General features: G+C 40.2%; 1 protein-coding gene across 1 annotated transcript in view; it reads left to right on the plus strand.

Moving 5' to 3' along the window:
* The window catches only part of furinb (furin (paired basic amino acid cleaving enzyme) b), a 98,139-nt gene that overhangs the window by 9,742 nt on the left and 64,378 nt on the right, over window positions 1-24,019 (plus strand). The window contains exon 2 of the mRNA XM_034684833.1: window positions 5,699-5,969. Coding sequence (XP_034540724.1) covers window positions 5,793-5,969 — 177 coding nt within the window. The 5' untranslated portion in view covers window positions 5,699-5,792. The remainder of the gene's footprint in view (window positions 1-5,698; window positions 5,970-24,019) is intronic.

The raw sequence follows: 24,019 nt of genomic DNA on the forward strand, positions 1-24,019 counted from the left end.
GACTAGGTGTTTTGGGTGTTATGCTCTCATGTGCTCATTATTTTCTGCATTGCTGCAACACGGAGGAGGGATCCCCCCACTCTTACTCCTCCTCTTCCTCTATATATTCCTCCCAGTTTTAGCCCTCTAAGTGACAGCAGACCCCCTGCTCCAGTTTTTGTGACTCTTGCACAGCATCTAATGAGCTTAGAAGAATTGCTCCACAGGAAGAGTGACAGCTCCTGGTCATGTTTTCCACCACCTCTCCTGCTGTGGCTGCATCACACCCACTCCTTAATGTATCATTGAAACCACAGATGTATCGGTAAGCTTCTCCTCCTTGAATGGTTACTCCCCAGAAGCAGAGGATAATTGTTTGGGCGGGATAAGGGCAAGGCCATCCGCTGTGATGTCAAATTTTCTGAAATGTTGTGTGCTTGTTTTAGACAATGGATCTTATGTAGAACTTCAAAAGCTTACCTACAAACCAAAAACATTGTTAGGTTATAAATTACCCACCGCCAACAGGAAGGCATTTTTCAAATTAGTTTCATTTTCCAAGTCTGCATGAGAGGGCTAGTTAAATTGACTGGACCCGTCTTCACAGGAAAAAATCAATACTGACAGCTGGCTGAGAGGAGATTTTTTTTCCTTGGGAGAAGTTTTAAACAATCTAACCCTGAGCAATGTTGACAAACCACAGCACTATTCTCCAAAAGTGCTTAAAGGCTGAAATGTTCTCAGTCCTAGTGTAGATTTATGGGCTACTGACTGATAGATGTTATAGCTGATAATATTGGACAGAGAATGGGCCTATCATAATATCCAAATATGTGTTCATATTACGGTTGCACAGGGGTGGAAAATTTCTGGTAAATTTCCATGGGAAGTTAAGCTGGGGAATTTTGGAAATATTCCAAATTGGAAACTTTCTATGGGAATAAATGGGAATTGAGGGTAATTTAATGGAAAGGTATCATATCCAAGCATAAGTATGTTTTGTTATAAGCAGACATCCATCCAAAATAACACAATTAAAACAGATTTATTTGTAAGTTGAACTTTATCAAGTGTTAAATATTTTTTTGAATAATCAATTCTTTCATTGAAGAACAAAAACATGAATGTTGAGTTAAATATTACTCATCCCCCCCGACCCAACCCATTCAAAAATGAACAAAAATGCAATCCCAACAAAGTCCCATTTAAAATGTTAAAGGTGACATATCATGCAAAATCGACTTTTTAATGGTTCTCTACCTGAAATATGTGTCCCTGGCATGTCTACAAACCCCCCGAGAATGAAAAAAATCCATTCTGCCCCTGTTCTGATTTCTACACCTTTCTGTAAATGTGTGTGAAACGAGCCGTTTCAGACTTCCGTGTTTTTGTTACATCACAACAATATCCGGTCTGTAACGGAGTCAGAGCTCGGAGCTTGTTCAGCCCATAGACTGTATAAAATACAACTCAACCCCTCCTCTGTTTTTCATTCCCTGCACACATGTGTGCTAACAAGGAGCTTAAGAGGGAGGCATGCTAGTTGTAGGCTGTCTTAATAAACACAAAGGTCGGTTTTACTCCCCACGTCTGCAGATTTGAACATCTAGGGGATGATTTTTATTTGTCATTGAAAAGTGCTAGCGCTAGTTAGCATAGCCACATAGCTACATGTTCGTAGCTGTGTACCAAGACACACGTCGACATACTGATAAATAAAACAACAAGAAACACTAAATCTGTGACCAATCCTTCAGAAAGGACCTGCTGCAGGCGCCTCTCCGTCAGGATCAGATTCTGGATCAGATTCAGAGGGTTGAAGTAACGCGATCCGTGAGCAGCCGTGTATATTCAGCCAACATGTAAACATTAGATCAACGTGCCGGAGAGCAGAGAGGGGGCGTGGTCAAAGAGAAAACAGACTGTTCTGAGGAGGGCTGAAGAAGAGGGCTTTTCAGGCATGCCAAAATCTGATTTCAAAGTGTTTTTTTGAGCATAAACTTTAAAGACAGGCTTTGGGGACCTCTTAGACCAATATATATTGATGAAAAAAGCGTGATATGTCACTGTTAAATGAAAAGAGCCCCTCTCCCTCCAAAAAAATCCCGTTCAACATGCAAATAAGAAAGCATCTTCCCTCAAAGTTCTCAAGCCTAGCCTCTTCAGGATTCTAGAAATCATCTGTGTATGTGAAGGAGGAATGCACAGTGCATGTAGGGGGCGTGGTCTCAATAGTCCTGCAGTAAGCAGTGTGCTATGTGCATGTGATTGAGGAGTAGCATAGATATTCAATTGTACTCGCATGAAATCTGGTTGTTTTAGTCAGGATTATGCTAAAATGTATTTTCCCCAAGTGTATTTAAGTTCCCTGTTAAGAGCCAACCTTCAATTTAGTAAATTGCTGGTTTATTCCCGTTCATTCCCATAAATTCCCGTTAATTCCCATTAAAAGTTTCCAACTTTGAAAATTCACAGAATTTTGCAGCCCTAGTTCATATTTTACACGGATACAAAAACCTTTCATATAGAGTATATACTGCGCTAAACAGGGCAAGGGTTAACTAGAAATGTGTCATCACAAAGTTTGTCCTACACAACAAGCTCAGGCTTTGACTTAGTGTTGCTTGAGTCATGTGCAGTAGAGCACCAAAGCTGAAAAGACACTGGTCTGCACTTTAATATGTTAACTATGTCTAAATGTCAAGTGTGTTTGGTAATTAGCTGAAGAGTACCTATGCATAGCCCTCTTGGAAAAACATGTATGCACAATTTACTTAAAGCCCTGTGAAGAGCTTTGACAATAGACTGTATAATTAATGGACGTATTATCCGTGACATCACCCATCTGTTTCTGAAGTGCTGTTTTGAAGCCAATCGTCAGAGGGATCCGTATTGGTAATGCTGAAGAGGTAAAGAGGCGGGTTTTGAGCCTCCTCGCCAACAGCTACAGTGTTCCTGCCTGTCAATCAAGTCAGTCATGTCCTTAAATGGGCAAAACTTGTAATCTTAATATCTTCTGAACTGTCGCGTTATAGAAAAACCCACCCCCTGTGCAGTGTGTGCTGATACAGAAATTAGTTATTCAGGCTGAAGCCGTTTTTTTTTTGTACCAGGCTGTAAACATGTTTATTATTGCTACAAAGATTGTCTTTTTTGAATGGGTTTCTATGTGGTGTCCGGTGTTTCTGAAGCCAGCCTCAAGCGGATGCTCAATGAACTGCAGTTTATAACACTTCAGCATGGGCTTCATATATTTTGAGATCGGAGGTTGTTGCTTGGTTTTGACTGGTTATGAAACAGGTTGAAACTAACAGTTATGCGGTTTTATGACCTTCGACTGAAGGTAAACAAGACTATCAACTACAAGTTTGATATTTCTATATAGTAATTTTTAGTGCCTGTTGCTTCTGCAAGAAGGCAGGTGTCAGATGAACACCCTATTTTACTTTTTCATCAGCAAATATTGACTAAAATGAAAGAATAGTAAGATTGTATTACTGACATGTGCTCAGGACAAATCGATAAGGATGTAAGAAGGACTGCTCTGTCCACAGGGAGCACCGAAATCAGCATAAACAGAGAGTTACTCACTGGGGCTTTAAAAAGGTACATTAATAGTGCATGTAATTGAAGACATATAAGACGGTGGCTGTAGTGAGTGTCCGCACAGCTATAACATCCCTACAACTCCAACTCAATCAAATGTAATATCGATGTATTATTTTATTTAATTTTCATTGACTGGGATGCTTACTACTTTGTTTATGTACACATTACAGGCTACTAGCCCTGAGTGATCCTGAGGTACCAATCAAGACGCAGACCCATCCTAACTTTCATGATAATCAGAACACCTGAAGTGAAACATCTAGTTAACAGTCACAGTGCTATTGTATACCCGTGCTCTTATGACTAAATTACTTGGTCGAAATTAATAGCTCTTTACTCTTGAGTTATCAGATTAGTGGTCAGATTAGTCATGGGTTCATTTATTCCCCCTTCAAACTTAGCAGTGGTATTCTCTTGGTGCGCTGAGTGATTGGTTTAGTTGTTTTGATTTGTTTGTCTTTCAAAATATGCCATCTTTCTTACCAGTGCAGTGGTGTTTGGAGGTTGAATAACCAGAATACCCCCCCTTAAATTGGTGTGAAAATTGATGCGTTTTCTTTGTCACCTTTACTGCCTGTGAACCCTCAGCCGGTCTGTGACACAGCCTGCTCCTCCGCAGATTTCCCTTACCTTGCAGAAGAAATAGGCCCCCATTGTTTTCAAAAATCCATTAACAAGACTGAAAGTCTGAGGCCCCATAGCAGCTGCTAAAGCCTGCGATGTTCATTACCCTCCACAATTTGAACCACTTTGACAGAGTGAACATAACACTGCTGATTCTGCATTTCTCAGGGCCCTCAGGGAGCGGGGATAAAGATGTTAATTTGTCCTGTGGGTGGCCACAGAAGGAAAAAACCACACATGGTTATTAGACATTCAAAAGGGTTTATCTTCTTAGAAGCCCAAAACTGCTGAGCAAAGATCAAGACAATTTGCAAACTAGATCATGAGTCGTCTTGTGAGCATAGCTGCGAGTATGATGTAAGGCTGGAGCAAGTGAAACCCCTTTATTTGTCAAAATAAAAGGATCATCTTTTAAACAAGCATGCATGTGCTCGGTCTGTTTCAGTGCTCATTCAGGCTGACTTACTCAGAGCTAAGTCCAGCCAGATGCGTTTTCTCATGATCGAAGTGCTAGACTTACTGACAGGCTCACCATCAATGTCAGAGGAGAGAAAGTATGTGAACACACCTGACTTAAGTGTGTTCAATTTAAAAAAGCTCACAGTGGATTCCAAATCTGCTTCTAATTCCTCTCACTTTGGTTGAAAGTGCAGCTGATACCACGCCTGTGGACTGAACAGGCATTTAGACGAGCTTCACTTCACTTCCTGTCTTCTCATCTTTCCTATGAGGAGCATATACACTTAGCAGATTCCCACACCTTCTGATCTTTTTCTCACCCAGAGTCAGTTTACTCACACAAAGCTTTCCGTTTTATGTGTGACTTACGGGCTTCTTTCCTCCAACTCAAAAGAATGTTAAGCCGGCAGAATGTCCCAGTCTGGGAATCTTCTTTCCTTTTGAATGTCTTCTGAAATAATGGTCCTTTTTTTTTTACCACATTTGTTATTTTACTATTCAATTAGAATATAGAGCAGAACCTTCTCAGACCTAGTAAGTAAGTGGTTTGAATAAAATATATAAAGTATGAGCAGTGTCTGAGTGATACTGATGCTCTCCTTAGATGCCAATGCTTCCTATAATCTGCTACATGCAAAGCACTGGTTAGCTCAAGCTCGTGTTGTATTGAGGCACCATGCCTTGTGACTATCATTATCATACATTACCATCTCAGGGCGGAAAGACGAGGTGGGATGGGAAAATATTTTAGAATTTGCCAGGGCCGTTATCTGTTTTGACCTGATACTTATGCTTACCACATTTATGTCGACATATTTCTTCTCTCTCTCTCTCCGGGTTGACAGTTGACGGTGAGTGTATGATGATGCATGATAAAGCTGTGGGTGTGCTTTTGTTTTTGCTGCTGTTTTTGGGTTCCTTGTCTCTGAATAGTATCTGCAGGAGGTAATTCAGGCCCAAGAGTGACCCAGTTAAGAAGGCCATGTTTATGAAATAAGCGTCTCTGTCCTTTTCTTTTCATCTCCAGGTCACTGTTCCACTTTGCAGCCCCGCTCGGCCTGTGAAGCAGCGATAGACAAACAGACGGACAGATAGACCGCCCAGGAAGTGTTCTCCTTTTCATGGATGCCAGGGTGGTCCTGCTGCACTTATGGGCAGTCCTTGTCTTCCTGACAGCAGAGCTGAAGTTGATTGATGCTGCCGAGGTCTACACCAACACTTGGGCTGTCCAGATTAAGGGGGCGCCAGAGGAGGCGGACCGCATCGCCACAGAACATGGATTCATCAACCTTGGCAATGTAAGTTCTACTGTCTGCACAACCTTTTTACTCAAAAAGGTGTCTCGCATACCTAACAACTATCCAAATCACTCCGTGTGGGGCTGTAACCAGATAAAGCTATGTCTTTTAGTTGAACTCCAATGTTGTGAGACCGTTGTACATCAAAGCTGAGCATCAGAGAGCCTGACACAACAGCTCCAGGCAATCCTGTTTGTGTTGCAGGATTGCAGAAGTGTGGCCTCCTCCATTTCTTGTAGCTTAAGTGGGGCATGCATGGCTTCCTAATACACTGGCAGACGCTTGTGTTTACAGAGTAGTGTTAGGAATAGACTGGAATAATAAGCTGTTATTTTGGGGTCTCAAGGAAGGTTGTTATATTTTACAATAATGGAGGTAGTTGACTTTTATCGTACCCACTCTAGCTTCGGTTTTTGAGATGGTGGAGTTGTCTTAATTAAATGAGCTGTTGTGTAACACGGTCTCTGTATGGGCGGAAAGAAACACAAATGTGAGAAGAGGTGAAGAATAGTAAGTGGGAGCTAGAGAGAGAAGCGGTGCTGACTTATTGTCCTCTCAGCAGCATGTTAGCTCCCTGGAATACCAGAATGCTTTCCAGACTCGGCTTTTCCATATTTGTGTTTTGCGGTTGACAGTGAGTCGCTGTTTGGTCCCCTCTCCCCCTGTTGCTCCACTTGAGACTTAACTTCATTTGCATGCGTCTTTGTGGAGCTGCCGGAGTGCTACACACGCCAGTGAACAGCCTTCTGGATTACTCCTCAGAAATATGCGTAGGAGGTTCTGCATATTCCCACTACACTTCTCCCCACCTCGAATAAAGAGGATTTTCTAAAAAAGAGGTTTTCAGAATTAATTTTGGGCTTATCTTTGCTTTCTTTATATGTCAGAGATAAATCTAAGTCTGGAGTGCAAAGCCAGATGTTTTTAGTCTCTTATCATCGTGAACAGTTGTCACATGGGTTTATGGGAATTTTGATAAGATTAGACGTGTGTCATTATGAAAAGCACTTTGCTGTCCAGACCTATTATATAAATCTGTATCCATGTGCCTTCACATCGGGGCCCCGTCTAAAAGACTCATTCTGCTGATTTGGAGTCCATTTAGTATTGATCTGGATATTTACTGTTGTTCCAACTGTCCGAAACTATTGTTCATTCAAGAAAGAAAGTGTGTATTAGGTGTAATGGGCCCCTAACAGACATTTACTCTTAATTGCTTGGGTGAATTTGTAGATAGTGAATCAATCTCAAGTCTTGGTAATTTAGGTTCAGTATTCTGCTCACACAACACACTTGAATATTCTAGACAATCACCCAGAGACACAAGACGAAGGAGCAAAACTTAAAATTCCGTCTTCCTCCCATTGAGACACATTTTCTTTCATATCCCTCGTTTGTGATCACTTTCCAACGAAAAACCCTTTACTGATTTTCTTCTGTTTATCTCTCCTTCCCTAATTTCACTAAGCCACAGAGACATCTCATCATTTTCTCTCTCCGACAGACCACTAGATTAATGGGAAGAACTAAAGCTCCCCCCCGTTCTGCTAATCAGTAATTGCATCAGAGGAGTCGAGCTAGACTTAGCCACAGGCACAAGTTTCTAAGACGGCTGTCTGTTACCGAAAGTCTGATGCCATATGGCAGCTTGTCATCTCAGCGCATGTGAGATGTGACATTAAGTCACCCGGGTCCTCGAGCCTGAAAGAAGGGTGTAGCTATTTCATAATGTGGTTCCTTTAAAAACAAGCATCTTACATCATCCAAGCCAGCCTACAGTACCTCTCCATGGTTTTGGGTGCCTGACACCGCAGCCCACAAGATGTCTGTCGCCTTTGCAGATGTGATTTTTCCACCTGAAGAAATTCTGGAGTGAAGCTTCTCTCCGTTTTGATGTAAGAGGCACATATTCCAAATTGTGGCTATATATTTCTATAAGTCTGCAAGTGAAGCGAGGATGAATCTGGATGATAAAAAGGAAAGAAGGTTAAAAAGAATTGAGATAATTGACAATTTCCCATTGGGGGGGGAGAAAGAAATGAGTAGCAGTGAGACATGTGGTGATAGCAGAATGCCTGTGAGGGCGTGTGGCAGACACTCAAAAAAAGAAAAAGGGAGCTAGGTAATGGAGTATGATACTCCGGACCAAAAAGCAGAAGCTGGAATGGTGAAATATAGTTTCACCCACTGTCTGGAATTAGATTTTGTTGGAGTAAATCTTCAGTCATTGTTTCACAGAGGAACCAAATAAGTTTTATTTGAGTCTCTGGTCCCTGTGCGGTTACTGTGGGAAAAGGATGATATACGGGTGATGTGCATTTGTGCCCTGACAGCACTGTGTGGCTTATGTAAAGGTAAGGGTTGGGTAGGCTGTGGGGGGAATAACCCTATAGTCATTTTTTCCTTCATTTGTCAGTTGTTTGATTAATGTATTATCAGTTGATAGGGCTGGGCGATAATTTGATAATTAACGTGATATAATTTTTGTTAATATAAATATAACAAATGTGTGATAAAAATTAGATGTATTTACACCTGTAATTACACCCCTCAACCACTGGAAAGGGTGGGGGGTGGGTGGGGAGGCGCTAATGTGCCACCCAACATTAACAGAAGAAGGAGAGGGCAGTATCACGTTGTAGGGTAAGAGGTAGGCGGGCTTTAAGACGCTTGGAGCAGAATGTAAACATAGCTGAAACGAGTGACAGGGACACTGCAGAAAACTCAAAACCTACCTGCTCAAAGCAGAGTCGTTAGTCCGACAATGTGCTGATTTCTGCGTTAACTATTGACTTAACACACTTCATACAAGATACTTTCAGGATGTGGGTAAAGGAAGAGCACGGAGACAACATCTGCTAAGCCTGTAGAACATGTTTAATGTCCACCGTGACCATAGAACAACTGAACACTGAATAACCGTGATGTATTCACTGCACTACAAACTAGAACTTCACAAAAATCTCATCTTACACCAAAGATCTGCTCACTGTTAGCTAGGGCTGTCAAAATTGCTCCAAAATGACGTTCAAATATTCCCTCTAAAAAAAACATAGGTTCGAACCATTCGAATACCTATATTTGCGCATTATGTCAATAACAGGTGGTCAAACTAATACAAGGAGACATAACTACTTGTATAGGTATTTTTTGTTTCAGATTTAACATGCCGAAAACATACCTACACATTACAAAAGAAGTAAATGACCTAATGGCCTATACCGTAACACTTTTCAGACCGTAGAACTCTCGCTTCCCCCGCCCTCTCTGTGCGCAATGCGCTTTGTGAGTGCTGAGCAAGACTTGTGCAAGCAATTAAAGGTCCCGACTCTTGTCCCTAATATAGGCAGGCTTCATTCAGTGATTGAAGCGAAATATTATTAATATTAATTGAAGTTTTACAGTATATAGAACAAACATTGAACACTCCTAGCGAGCTGTGCTGTGATAAACACGGAACAACAACTTTGCTTTGACATGAAACAGTAAATAATCAAACAAGCAGAGACCATCAGTGCATGAATCATTTCTCTGCATTTCTCTGCATTTCTCTGCATTTCTCTCTGCCATCGGCGTCACGCTGTGCATGTGTGTCTCCGGTGACCTGTCCCCGACCTGTCATGCAGTGCACCCACTCGCAAAGCAGTTGCTGATGTGTTTTTTTTCCATAGTCGAATATGGATTTTCACTATCGAATCTCATTTTTTTTTAAATATTTGAATATATATTCGTTGACAGCCCTACTGTTTGAACTGTCAAAAATGAGGGATTCAAGAAGCTTATCAGAGAACTAAGATAAGATAAGATAAGATAGTCCTTTAATCGTACCACATACGGAGAAATTCAAGTGTCACATCAGCAAAGTAGACAGTGCAAAAGAGTATAAACTATAAAGCGAACAAAAGCCTATAAAATATCAATTATTAAAAAGTTATTAGCAATTAAATTAAAGAGGTAAAAATAAGCATATCTTACAACATATATATATATTATTGGTTATAGAGTCTGACCACTGCAGGAAGAAAAGACCTGCGGTATCTCTTTGTGAGACACCGCGCGTGAAGAAGTCTGTCACTGAACAAGCTACTTAATGTTGTTATGGTCTTCAGGAGGGGGTGAGAGGTGTTTTCCATCAGAGAAGATAGCTTTGCTATCATCCTCCTGTCATCCACCACCTCCACAGGGTCCAGCAGGCAGCCCAGGACAGAGCTGGCCTTCTTCACCAGTCTGTTCAGCTTCTTTCTGTCAGCAGCAGAGATGCTGCTTCCCCAGCAGACCACTCCAAAGAAGATGGCTGATGCCACCACAGAGTCAAAGAAGGACTTCAGAAGAGCCCCCTCCACACCAAAAGACCTGAGTCTCCTGAGCAGAAAGAGCAGAAACTTTGTCCCTTCTTGTATAGTGCATTGCAGTTGTCTGACCAGTCCAGTTTATTGTTCAGGTGAACACCCAGGTACTTGTAAGATTTCACAATCTCAATGTCTGTTCCCTGGATGTTCACTTGATAAATCCCAGATACGAGCTAATAAATCATCTGGTTTCTTCAACTTTTACTCAGGACCAAAAATCTGCCTTTATATTTAAATAAAATAATGATTTCATATTTAACGTTATAATTATTGATATCGACTTTATCGTGATAACATCTTTTTCAATATCGCCCAGCTCTATCAGTAGATAATGGGAGTTTTATCACTAATGTGATTAAAGGATCGTCAATACTGGATTATTTGTTTTGTGTTCAGAAATTGCTTAACATATTTATGTATGTTAGGGTAACACTTCATGTGTCAGCTTGGTTTTCTTTGAGTCTGCTTGAGGGGAGAGAAAGTATCTGCTTGTGTGGGTGTGCGTGTGCATGTGTGTGTATTCAGAACCAACATATGAGCGTAAATGTCATCAAAACTTCCTGGCGGGTCTCTGCACTTTCCAAACCGTCACAGAGGGTTATTATATCAGTTTCACTATAATCCTTAAAGCAGTGTTTTTGTTTTGTTTTTCAATATTGCTTTTGTGCCTGCATGGGGGTGTGATACCAGAGTTTAGAACCTAAATGTCATGTTGTTTTGATGGTGTGCCAGAGCAGAATCACTGTTTTTATGAGGATGGGCAGGCTCTGTGGGCGTTGACACACCGAATCAGCCATGCTGTGTGGAGTAGACATCTAATGCCAGTGCCTCTCTCTGTCTCCCCATGTCTTTCTATTTGTCTCACTATATCTCTCCATCGGCCTTGTCTCTTTCGATTTCGTGGATCAAAAAGTGCAATCTGAGGCAAAACCGGCACGCAAATTTCCCACTGTCCACTGCATCAGTCGGGCCTCCTGGAAAAACACATCGCTTGTGCTGCAGGGGCAACAGGTCGTTACCAAGTAGTGTGAAAACAATTGATTGCAGTCGACCTGTACAAAGTAATTGCACTATATATTCCTTCAAAATTCAATATCACTGCAGCAAATACTCTGTTTTTCTAACCATCAAATCCCCAAACACGCACAAACACGTACCCCCCTGTGCTAGGTAGAATGTAATGCTCTCCACTGCCATTGTTCATTACTCTGCTGCACATGATACCCTGCCAACTGTGTGATGCACGCACCTGCTGGCCAATTCTCACTCTCTCTCTTGCTTTCTCTCTGTGTTTGTGGATTCAATTCAGTCCAAATGAGCTGTATTGGCATGAAATGTAACAAAATGAATACATGGAATACACCTCACTCTCTTTCCCTCCCTCTCTCTGGTCGACTTACTTGCTGGTTGTGTGAGATGATTCCAGCGTGGCAGGTTTGAGTCAGAGTTATATCGCTTAAAGAAAATGATACAGATGCTTTTCAGAATGTACATGGGCGGGTAGTTAAGTCGGTGAGGAGAATTTGATTATTTTATATACAAATGTGATTTGTAAAGCGAGCAATGTTGTGGTGATATCATCGTCTAGTGTCTTGCTTTTATCTTGCATCCACTCTCTTTGAGTCTGATTAAGAGGCATTCAAGTTCTCATGTCTGTGTCTGTGTGCATCAAAGTTCAGTTCTTAAGCTTGCTGATGTTTCAGTAATGATTTAGAGTAATAGTTTCTTTAATGGAACATCAAAGTATATCTCTGTCTCTCTGTGGTTCCTCATTTCACTGTTTCTCTGTAGTTTACTCCAATGCACAACCGCTCTGAGACATTTCTGTCGGCAGGCTTCAGCACAGTGTTGTGCAGCAGACAGACAGGCAATGCCTGTGCCCACAGTATTGGCTGTCTTCTATTTCCCACAGGACTTAAACGGGAAAATAAGGAGCGCCTCACTGCATAAAAGCTGTGAAGTCTTGCCGTTGGCACTAACGAATTCCGAAAGAAAGAGTCTGCAGAGGTGCTAATGTATTATAACCACAAGATTATTATGAGAGAGGCAGATTCTCTCGCTGTAGATTATTTAAGCTCTATTACACTATTGGCCCAAGTTATTTTCAGAATAAATTTGGCTTTTTTTCTAAGCTTTTGCAATGAGTAATTACTGTTTCATGCAGGACCTTTTCTCAAATTGTCTTTTGCCCAGTGCAAACAAGCATTAATAATTAAAATGTACTACCTCTGCATGGAATACAAGCCAGCTAAACAAATCTATAGCATCCTTTGACCAAACTGTAGATGCATTAGATTCATTTAAGTCATCAAAAGTTAAAGCTCCTGTCAGGAGTTTTTTTTTACAAAACAACCTGACTCGTACAGTGATGTTTCTTAATGGCCTATAAAAGCAAGGTAGAGCATTAGCAACAACATTGAACATTACTAAATTGTAACTTTTGATGTCAGCAACTGCTGCGAGGGGGTAGGTGTCGGACCTGACAATTCATTTGCGAATATCCAGAATAAGTTAAGAATTGGAAATAAAGCAAGTTGCGATTTCCTGTTAGAAAACATGATTTTCAAATGTACAGGACATGGTCAGTGTAGATGGGTATAGCTTTGTCCATATGGGGTGCCAAAATCAACACACAAAGAAAGTTCCCCACAGGAGCTTTAAATGATGCAAACAAAATCCACACCATTCTTCAATGAAAATAAATAAAACTCTACGACGAGATAGATGACGTGACAAGTAATCCAGTGGATAGTGCCAGAGATGAGTTTGATGTTATATGTTAAAATGACAGACATGAATAGAGGTAATTATAAGCAATCTAGCACTGAAACCCATTCACTATGGGTTATAGGAAAGTGTTAGGGCTTTTGGGCTTAAGTCAAGCTAAAAAATGGAGTGTGTCCATATTTTAATCTTGCTCTCTCTCTATTTACTGTGAAGTGTATTTTTACTAAATTCAGAATATTAACATTACCATAGATTGATCGGCAAAGACTGCCCCAATGCATTTCTGCTTTTGCAGCACCATTTCCTCCAAAACATCATTAAGCTGCACGATAAAAACCCACAATTTTCAAGATGAGGGCCCCGAGACTCCCTAGTTTCAATCATAGACATCTTTTTTATTTCTTTGCTCCCTCTTTTAATGCTGTCTAGCCCCATTTCATGCCTGTTCTTTTTTCTTCCTTAAATTAAAATGTGTAATCCTCACAAAGTCATACTGATAGGGATCCTTACCCTGTGATGATCTATTGAAACTGGACATATTCCTCTGTACTCCCTGGATTGGTTATAAAGTTGTGTTTATACGTTTATGGTAAGTACTGACTGTAAGATGCTTGTTAAAGTGAATCAGTCTTTTCAAATCCAAGCGTTACCAGAATGGACAGAACTTTGGTCTGAGTTTGTTAATCGTTAGTGAAATTGAAATAAAGGTAACCTGTTTGTGGTCAGAATCGTTAGTCAGTATTCTCTTATTCAACGTGTGGAAGCCCAGCCTGTCTGCACAGCTCTTGTTCTTCAATCAATAGAGGAGAAAAACAAGTAACGTTCGACAGCTGTATCCTGTGAGAATTTAGAGGAAAAGTTCTCTTTTCTTATTTTGCAAGGCACAGCTGTTTCTTTACACCCAGCTGCTGCCTCACTCTGACAGGCTTTTCAAGGAAAATAAAGGAGTGTATTCAAAGGTTTGACCACAAGATGAAAGTCTTTCTCTTTTCAGGTTTGTACAAAACAAGTTTGGTCAAGATTTCCATCACACAAACATGCATTTCAGATGACTCAGACTTAATTGGATTGTGGCACGGAGCTTTGTATCATCCATGTACAAGAGAGGAATTTATTTTAATTATTAAACATGTAAACATTAAATTGGAAGCACCAAAAATTCTCAAAACTGTAGGTCAAAATTCATCAACATTATTCAATTTTTACAATATGTATTTACATGCATGCTATCATCACAAATCTGTTTTCAGTTCTTTCACCTTTGTCCTTTATTGGTTGTAACTTCTAGCTTGGATAGCTCACGCCCCCTGTGCTTTCTCACTCTGTATGTCAGACCTGCCAACACTCCCGATTTAGGCAGGAGTCTACCGCTTTTTAACCTGTTCTCCCGCTGTACTCCTGAGTTGTTATTTCTCTCGATAATCTCCCTATTTAACGTTGATGTCAATCAAATGAGTGTCCCTCAACTTCTACGGGGGGCTTGCATGCTCATTCAATCTGATGGGTTACGTGCATATAGACGAATTGTTATGAGTTTAACAAACTTCTGCACTGTTTAAAGATTTTATCCACCTCTCATTAAAGTGGGTTAGCCCTGTTCTTATCAGCTAACTTAAGTTGTGACGTGCAATAGCGTAGCAATAACTATCACAATATCCCAGGTGAAGTTATGAAATCACTAAACTCTACCCGATAACCTCAGGTGGAGATGCAGAGGAAATCTCTTCCTTCTTTAAATTAAAGAGCAGAAAGCAGCAGAGGCTGAGGATGTAGAGGTCACTGTAGGTCATATAACATTTAGCTGTATGTAATAAATATAATTTAAAGGACCCAGGTAAATGACTTAAAAAAAGCACATAGAGATGTAGATTGAATAATATTATAATGGTGTTAACATCAAAATATGGTGACAATGCAAACCACTCTACTTAGCATATGTGTGCCTTACTCCTCACTGCAGTGGCTCACTCTACTGTCACACATGGATCTTTAAAGTTTTGTATGTTTTCTTTGCTATATTTTACTGCAAACCTTGAAATTAAGAGACATTTAATGTATTTGACTTACATATCAGTTTATTAAATATATTAATCTGCAGTGTAGAGTCATATATGGACAGGGTTGCTGGGTATAGGCTGATTTTACGATACTCCAGAAAATCTACCTATTTTTCACTGTCCAATGTTGGCAGGTAGGGTATGTGTGTTGGTACATTAGTTGTTGTGATGGCTACCCATACTTGCATCTAAAACAGCAGTTATTCTCTCCTCATCAGCACAACACTACAGCCTGTTTATCATTAGGTTACCATGAAGATAACTATTACCATTATTATGTGCTGTAGATTGATACTCGCTCTTTGTGGCAACACAATACCATGTGTTTTTCCCAGATCTTAAGGCCACTTGGCATCTAAAAAGAAGTCCTCATCCTTCTGGTGTTTGTGCTTCATTAGGAAATTTAAATGAGCCTCTTAACAAAGCTTCTATTTATATCTTCATCAACTATATCAGGCTTTTCTTTGCACCTGAATCATCCTCTTTCTACCACAATACCCCACAAATCCACTGGGTCCATCACAATCTTCTCATTTTCCTTTGTGGCCTTTTTTACTTTCTATTTATTTTAATCTCATCCTCTCTTAAAACTTCCAATATTTGCAGGTGCTTCACAGGTCTAGTCTCCAGCTGGTTGTCCTTCTTCCTCTTCCCTCCCCTGGGCGATCGCTCCCCTCTTTTAGTTGTCCTCTCTTCGATTTTTCTTCATCATCTGGCTTCAGCTTTCCTTCAATGTTTACTGATATGAGTGAAGAGTATCTCCCAGTCCCTGAGCTGCCTCTCATTTAAATGCACCACTTCATTACGTGGAGCCTGCAGCCACAGACCTTTTAGCTGTTTCCAAAAATGTCTCCTAGAAATGGGTTGGCACTGTTCCAGAGCTCCACAAAAATCATTACTCAGGAGGTTCTCAAAACTACTTTTAAAGCAACAACAAAAATCTAATTTACAATACTCTAACTGGAGCTGCTCATGTCACTAACAGCCCATTTTTGACAAGTTTGCAGTCAAGGCTCTGGACAGAAAGACCAGGCTGTGTATAGATCATGAGAGAGGAGGTCTGTCAGGCTGCACTCTGTTCCTCTGAGATATGGAGCCAGCCATGCATGTGCATTGTCTCCTTCTTTTTCTTTTTTTTTAAACACTACACACATTCAGAATCTGCCCCATTATTGACTCAGGATGGCTTTGAGCAAATTGAAGATAGGACTCTCCTATTGTGCAGCAGGGAAGAGTGTAGATGCAATACAATTCAGCCTCAGTCGCAGCTGCAAAAGCCAAAGCTGTAATCGTTTGGGTTCTTCTTCAGCTGCAGTATTTCACTGCTTTGATTAGATTTAAGTTTAGCCTTGTTTGAGATAGGTTGGGAGTTTCTTGTTTGTTTCCAAATCGGTTCTCCTAATCATGTGCAAATGTATTTACACATGTGAAGTGGTGGCTAACAGTATTAGAACGCCTGACAGATTTGAATATATTGACCTTTTTTTTTACTTCCAAAACATGATTTAATTTCATAATGTTCATGAAACATGCAGATGGTTGGTCTGAGCAGATCTGTTATTTTCCAACTCACCTCAAATTTGCTCGATGGTGTTGAGGTCTGGACTTTGAGGGCTCCTGTCCATCATTTTCAATGCTCCAGCAGATTCATCTGTTGCAGGTGGTTCCGGCAATAGTTAGAAGAATGTTTAGAGTTATTGTCCTCTTTGAAAATAAATCCAGTCCCAATGATACGACTCCCAGATGGTACTCTGTGCCTCACCAGAATGTTTTGGTATACTTTCTTATCCATGATGCCATCAGTTTTCACTAAGTCACCTATTCCTGAGGCTGAAATGGCATTTTGAGATGCTTCATTTGTCTGTCTGAAAGTAATTTTTTTTTACCTCTCCCCTTTCAGTTCTGGTGTGAATTGGTGGCATCATGGCGGTCTAAAGTGTACTTTATGGTATTTGGACTGTATCTCAAGTCCTTGGCTATGCGGCGGTAACTCCAACCAGCATTAAAAAAGGGCCTTTGTTCGAACCCGTTGCCCATTCATTAGCTCCTTCTTCACTTTTGCAATGTTCAGAGAGCAACATGTGTTCAAGACTACTTACAGAGGCTGAATTTATACCAATTTGTGGTGTGGCCTCAGTTACAAAACCCTGATGTTACCAAGCACTTAATGAGCAGGAGAGTCCTTTTACATTCAAAAGAACCACACAGCTGTGTCCTAAGGCTCTAGCATCACCACCAATTTAACCGCAATAACACCTGACCATGGTCACACAAGTAATTTGATTTCTTCTGTGAAGGAACATGATTGTGACTTTGACTGTGAGATAAGCCTAGCTTGTTTTTTTTTAAGGAAAACTACCTAAATCTCCTTATGATGGCTCTGTTCTATGGTTTATAGAGCATTATGATGACTTCGTAGATATTTCATTCATTTTATGGCCAATTCAACAAAAACAATCGAAACCTTTCAGTATGCCTAATAGTGTTCTAATACTTGTGAACACCACTGTATGTCAATGTCCACAATGATGCAGTTGTTTGCCCTCCAGGGTTATAAAAAGAGTGAAACACTGAATATTTAATTCAAGCTAACGAGCACTTATCAGCTTTGTCAAAATGGGTTTCACACCTTGGCCAGTAGAGCTTCTTGACTTTTAACTACACACTAATTACAGCACTGTCAATAAAAGAATGTTATAACACCCTTTAGGTATTTTTATTTAATATTTTATTGTACTTAATGTATCCAAGAGTTTTATTGTAAATGGCTTTACTGCTTTTATTTCAGTGTCATGTAATTCAATGAAAGAGCCTGTTAACTAAAAGCTTTTCAAATGAATGTATCGCTGATGTTTGTTGAGACCTTGCAGACTGTTGATTCTCTTACATCAGGGGCTTTATATGTTGTATTATTTTATTCAGCGTTTTGATTTAATGTGGTCGGGGTTAACCCGGGAAAACTTTAGAAAACAAGCCCTTTAAAGTTATCACACCGTTGACTGAATGAACAGTTCTGGCACAGTCTTGACAGAAATCAACCCATTGGAGTTTGAATGAGCTGGTACTTGTGTCAGGAATGATTTTGCACAAAGAATATTACATAGGCTTTGTCCACATTGTTCCTCACTGAATGCATCAATGAAGGGTTCTTTGCAGTGCAGAAGGTCTATACATGTTTGTGCACATTCATACTGTCAGTGTGCGTGCAGCACTCAGGTGAAAATTGCAGAATAATTCGTGTAACGGGGAGCGACAGAACAAACAGGTTAAAAGCAGTCTTCATGGCGTGTAGTCAGACATGTTTTGCTGCAGTGGTTCAGGCTGGTGAACATCATCATGTCAGGCTGCCTACAGACATTTATTATATCACTGTGAAGCACTATGAGAAGTAATACCTCTAAATGGCTCCGGCGGTAATGATTCATTAATTGCATCAATTAGAATTATGTCGATTCATTGCATCGATCTGCTGAAAGAAGGAAAGCCAGATTTAGCAAGTGTCAATCTGAAGGCTTTAATTTGGAATAATCACTCTGACATAAACTGCAATCATAACCAGGGTTTTTTTTTCCGGATTGCTTCCATTACTGCTGCAACTTCTGCTGTCAAAAAAATGCTGTGGCTACAAATGCCACTTCGACTAAGGCCACTGCTGCCGCTGCTGTCACAACAACAAGTAATGTTACTGCACAGAGAGAATTGTGTGTGCCAAACCCTGTTAAGGCAATCATAAGTAAACACATTCCAGCAATGAGTGCAGCTGTTAATGAGTTTTATAGTTCATCAGAATAAAAGAAAGTGTTTTGGTTAATCGTTAGAGAATCCATTTGTTTGCTTTTTTCTCTTAAATAGAGCCGAATCACATCAATGAAAGAACATACTAATAATTCCTTTCAAGCACATTGCAAGCCTGAATAATTGAATTAAATTGCTGTCAAGCCACTAATCCACAAAGCTACTGAGCTTTTTAATGTCTGGAAAAAAAAAGCTAGCCTCTCTTTACAGTTTACTGCAGAGAGGAGCTCATCCCTTATCTTGCCTACAGGTTGAAGAAAACAATATGCAGAGACCTTGAGTCAGCCTTGGAAACTCCACATGGGGAATAACCTCCGAGCTCTCTGTGTGCCAAACAACAAAACTTTTCAAGCAGTGCCAGCAGAAAAGTAACTCACCATTCAGCTGAGATTTTATTTGCTTTCACCATAGTATAATATTAGAACATTTCTACCTGCTTTCCCCCTCTCATGTAAACATTCAGATCTGTGCTCACGAAAAAATATTACAAGAAATATGTGTGTAGCAACAATGAGACACCAAAACACAGAATGAAATAATGCAGTTACAGTTGAGGGGGAAACTGTCACCCAGATGTGCCAAAGAGAGATCAGATCAGTGCTCAGCCTGTATTACATTCTGCTACGAGAGCCCTTGAAACCTTCCTTTTTATCCTCGCTCTAATAAAACACAAAGAGAAAGACAAGCCAAAGCCTACAAGTGTACAAACAACAAGTAATCTGACTGTTATTGAGGACGTGGGACAAGTAATCAAGAAGTTATTAGTTTTTTCTGCTGTGTGCCCAGATTCTGTCGGTCGTGAAATGTCTTTTATTTGATTTTTTTGAGCATTTCAGCTTACATTTCATATCCTGTTTGCCTGTACAATACCATAGATCTCTGCTTGTTATTTTGTAACGTGGAACCAGTCGGAGAGGCATGAATATTTTAAGACCCCGTGAAATGTGAATCAGAGCTCAGTACACAGTTAATTTTGATAAAAGGGAGTTATGGACAGATTTTCAGCAGAGGTTTTTTATGGTTGAATGTCTGCACCGCATTCATTCCAATGACGTTATCCTTTTGATTTGAGAAGGTAATGATAAAACACCCCACCAGCATTGACTGTTTTTGATGTTTGATGCCCATAGTCCCAGAAATACACCAATTTTGATTTGCATTTAACACTACAAAGCATTTGAGCGCATCTTCTTAAGCAACACCTCAAAACACAAGATCTCAGCTCAACTGTGAGACATTTGAAAGCTAAATAAGGAATCTTGCTTTACAGTTACATCAAGGCTATAGTTCTGAATTTTCAGCACCCGTGTGCAAGAATTTTGACATCTCTGATCGCCCACAAGAGATTTTTGCATCGATCAGGACCAGCATGGCATCTTTTTTCATTTTACCTCAGATGGTCCTTTATGAAGAGAAGCAAAAAACAGTCATTACTTTCTCTGGGAGCATACAAATGACCATGTTCTCCAGCTTCCCTGCTGGGCTGCCGAGATAATGTTATTCATTTTCCATTTATAAGTGAAGCACAAATCAAAAACAACTTTTTTATCTACAAGGATTCATAGTTACTCCACGCTGCACTCCATGAGCTCTTTTCTCTCTTTTTATTCCCCCCCCTTATCCAAAAGAAGAGGCTGATAACATGCCGGAAAAAAGTTCTGCAGCGCAGTGTGTACTTTTTTATTTTGTGCTGCAGTAAAAGTATAAATATGACCTTTGGAGAGGAAGGTAGAGTGGAGAAGTAAGAAGTCTGCAAGTGATAGAGATATCAGGCTCCCCTTCCGAAGTGTGGCACTCGGTCAATCGCAGACTGATGCGATTTAGCAGAGACAAGACAGAGAGTGATGGTGAAATAACAAGGCAGCTGTCCTCACCTGACGCACGTACTGTAGGTGATCTAGTAGCCTCTTCTCAGAGGACACAGGAAGTTGGTGCATTGGTTTTTCAACTGTAGCTTTTCTGCCTCATAATGCCTTATTTAAATGAAAGTAATTAGCATTAGTTAGCATTTTTGGCTAGAGCAAAGACTTCCAGATGAATAAATATGTTTATGTTTTATATATAGGGAGTAGAATATTTAAAACAAACAGATTTTTAGTTATGCTGTGAGCATTTTTATAATTAGATGTCAGTTATCCACATATATAAGGGTGGATCAATGTGAGTTGCCATCATACAAACATGGGAGTGCTTTGTAGTTGCACTATTGTACACTGAGGTCATTCTCGGCTATGGCTAATGCAAAAAGAGTGCCAAAGACTAACCCTCACACAGAGTGCTTCTCAGAGTTTGTTCCATTTTCATTCCCCCTTTAGAATCCTTTGTGGGCAAGGACTGCCAGCAGCGCTGCATGAGCGGTTCCTTCTCCAAAATTTAAACGACACTGGGGTTCTTCAGATGGTATTCTCTAGAATCAAAGTGACATTAAAGAATGGAGCAATTGACCCAGAACATACTAGAGGCTTTTTCGTTTAAATGCCACTTAAAAACTTATAGCTTTGAGCCCTTGATAAAGACTTTTGTCTCAGACATAGTGATTTAAGCACAGACTGAGGGGAACCTGCTCTCTGTGTTCACATGAAGTCCTTGCCAGTGATGCTCATCCCTTGTGACGTTGAACCTACTTTCTCTTCCGCACATAAAAAGCTAGTTTCACCTCAGAGAGCTTAGAAGAAACACTATAACACACATCTTGATTTATGTTTTTATTTTGAACTCTGGACAAGCACGTTTATTTATACATGCTCCTTGTTTATAATAAGAACTAATGCACCCTCTACTTAAACGCCTCCTCATTAAGAGGTTGGGTGGAAGAGGGAGCTCTATACATTTTCGTCTACATTATGTCGTAATGAGAAAGATGGCTGCATTATTAATGCCTGCTTTTTGTGTTCAACTGTAGCTATTGCAAAGCCCCACACATCATACATTTATGCTGCGTGATACTGGGATGAAGGCTGCAGGCTATTTCACCGACAGGTATGATCGGGCTAATTCAGCACTTTCAGTAATAAACTCATATGTTTCCAAACACCTATGGATTGTTGGGGAAGTTTCCTACAGCCAGGCTGTAATAGATGCTTTGTTTTTGCTCCACAGATCTAGAGTAATGAATGGCTGATCCCACATGTAAGTTTGGATGGTGCCAGGGAATACTTTTGGTGTATTCATCAAGCAAACTAACATGTCACAACATGATTTAGCCACCTCTGAAGCATTGTTTGGGTGGAATACATTTTGGCAGAGGGATCATCACACACAACAGAGGAGATTCTTTCAATCTATTAACCCAATGCATCAAAGAGGCTGTCAAAAATGACTGAAGCTCTTCTCCTCAGTTTTTCCTCATAAACCTAATGACATTCTGCTACCAGCTCCAGTGTCGTTGTTGTTGTTGTTTTGTGGGAGGATTGTGGAAAGGGAAAAAAACAACCTCGAAACACCAGACTGTCTCAATCCTGCCCAGAAAGTGTCTGCGTCTCTGTTATGGATATATGGGAGGAAATTGAAAAACAGAATGAGGTTAGAAAATATGTAAAGGTTTCCAGGATGTTAATCCCTGGTACTGTTTTGCAGAAATACCTTCCTGTGCTGAGCAGAAAAAAAGAGAAAGAAAAATCCTAAAGGTGCTAGTCATGTGATGTAGCTTTGCAGAATGCTGAAGCCATTTATCATTGTTATGAAGGCTATCATGGGACCTTGCACAAGAGTCCTTTATAATAAGTGCTCTGTTCTCTCATATTTTCAGTGCTGCCACACAAATGCATACATCCCACACAGCAAAAAAAAGAGGGTTAGTTTAGTCCTTTATTTTGTGCTGTATTAGATGTATAAACCTTGCTAATGCATGATGTCTTTACTCACAAACCACAAAGAAGAAAAACACACTATGTTCAAACTCTGTGTCCTTTTCTCATAAATAATTGTCTGCTCAAACATCCTCCATTCCTTTCAGTTTTCCGTTCCACTCCAGACTGTATCTGGCTTTGTTGTAAAATCATTAAAGGCATTGACGCTTGCCTCTCTACCGCTCACACTATGTTGTGTTAAGACGAAATGGTTGTAAATGTCATGCCCTTTAGCAGCACAGGCATGTCTTTCCTTGAATAACACTATAAAATGAGTACCTGCCATAGCTAAATGCCATGCCAGAGATCTCGCCTAAATAGGTCATTTTATGCCTGGTCACTTAATACTTTGACCGTTAACTTAACAATACCGTTAACCCGTGTGCGTGTTCCATGCTGTACGTAAATACATTCACCCTGAAATTACTCACTCAAGTCTTCTGTGTTTTCTAGCTTGTCAGAAGCTGATGGGAACGACTTGTACTCATGGGTAAAGCGTATCCATAAATCAAACTGTATAAATATGTCAGATACATCAAGTGATAAAACAAATGGAAAGCCAAAACCCACAATCCAACAATGTCTGAGAGAATAAATGGTTAGAGAATAAAACTATTACAAACTGGTTTCAGTCCAAATGACAGAATATTGTTTTAAGTTTTGTTGACTTGTCCGGTCTTGGGTTTGAAGTGGGCAGGATTAATCGGGAACATCTATCACCTAACTTCACAAGGAAAAGTCATGCGGCAGCTATTTCACTGTCTACACTGCCACGGCTGATTACTGACATCCACTGATGCAGCAAGCATTAAGCATCAGCAGGGAGAGGTAAGCTTAGTTATTTTATATACTGGATAGTGTCACCACAGAGGTATCATCGAGGACCAAAAGCACAAGTATCTCAGCTAATGTTGCATGCTAGTTGTTAACGCAGGAAGATAGCAAATCCCTTTGTGTCTAGCCATTCGGTGACAACATTTTCCATTGGCAGGGCTTCTGCCTCCGGATACTCAGAAAGCTCAAACATTTGCGCTACACTGATTGTCTCGTGTGATTGTTGTGTGATGAAACAGAGAGACGTCAATCAAAGTTACAATATCCATGCCCACGCAATCTTAAAAGTTTTTTCAACTAGTTTTTTCACGTTTTAGTCAGATATCAGTGGATCAATCAATCAATCAATCTGTATTTGTATAGCGCCAAATTACAACAAACGTTATCTCCAGACGTTTTTACAAACATAGCAGGTCTAGACCATACTCTATGTTAAATTA

This window comes from Notolabrus celidotus, chromosome 6 (assembly GCF_009762535.1).
Source record: "Notolabrus celidotus isolate fNotCel1 chromosome 6, fNotCel1.pri, whole genome shotgun sequence".
Classification (NCBI taxonomy): Eukaryota; Metazoa; Chordata; class Actinopteri; order Labriformes; family Labridae; genus Notolabrus; species Notolabrus celidotus.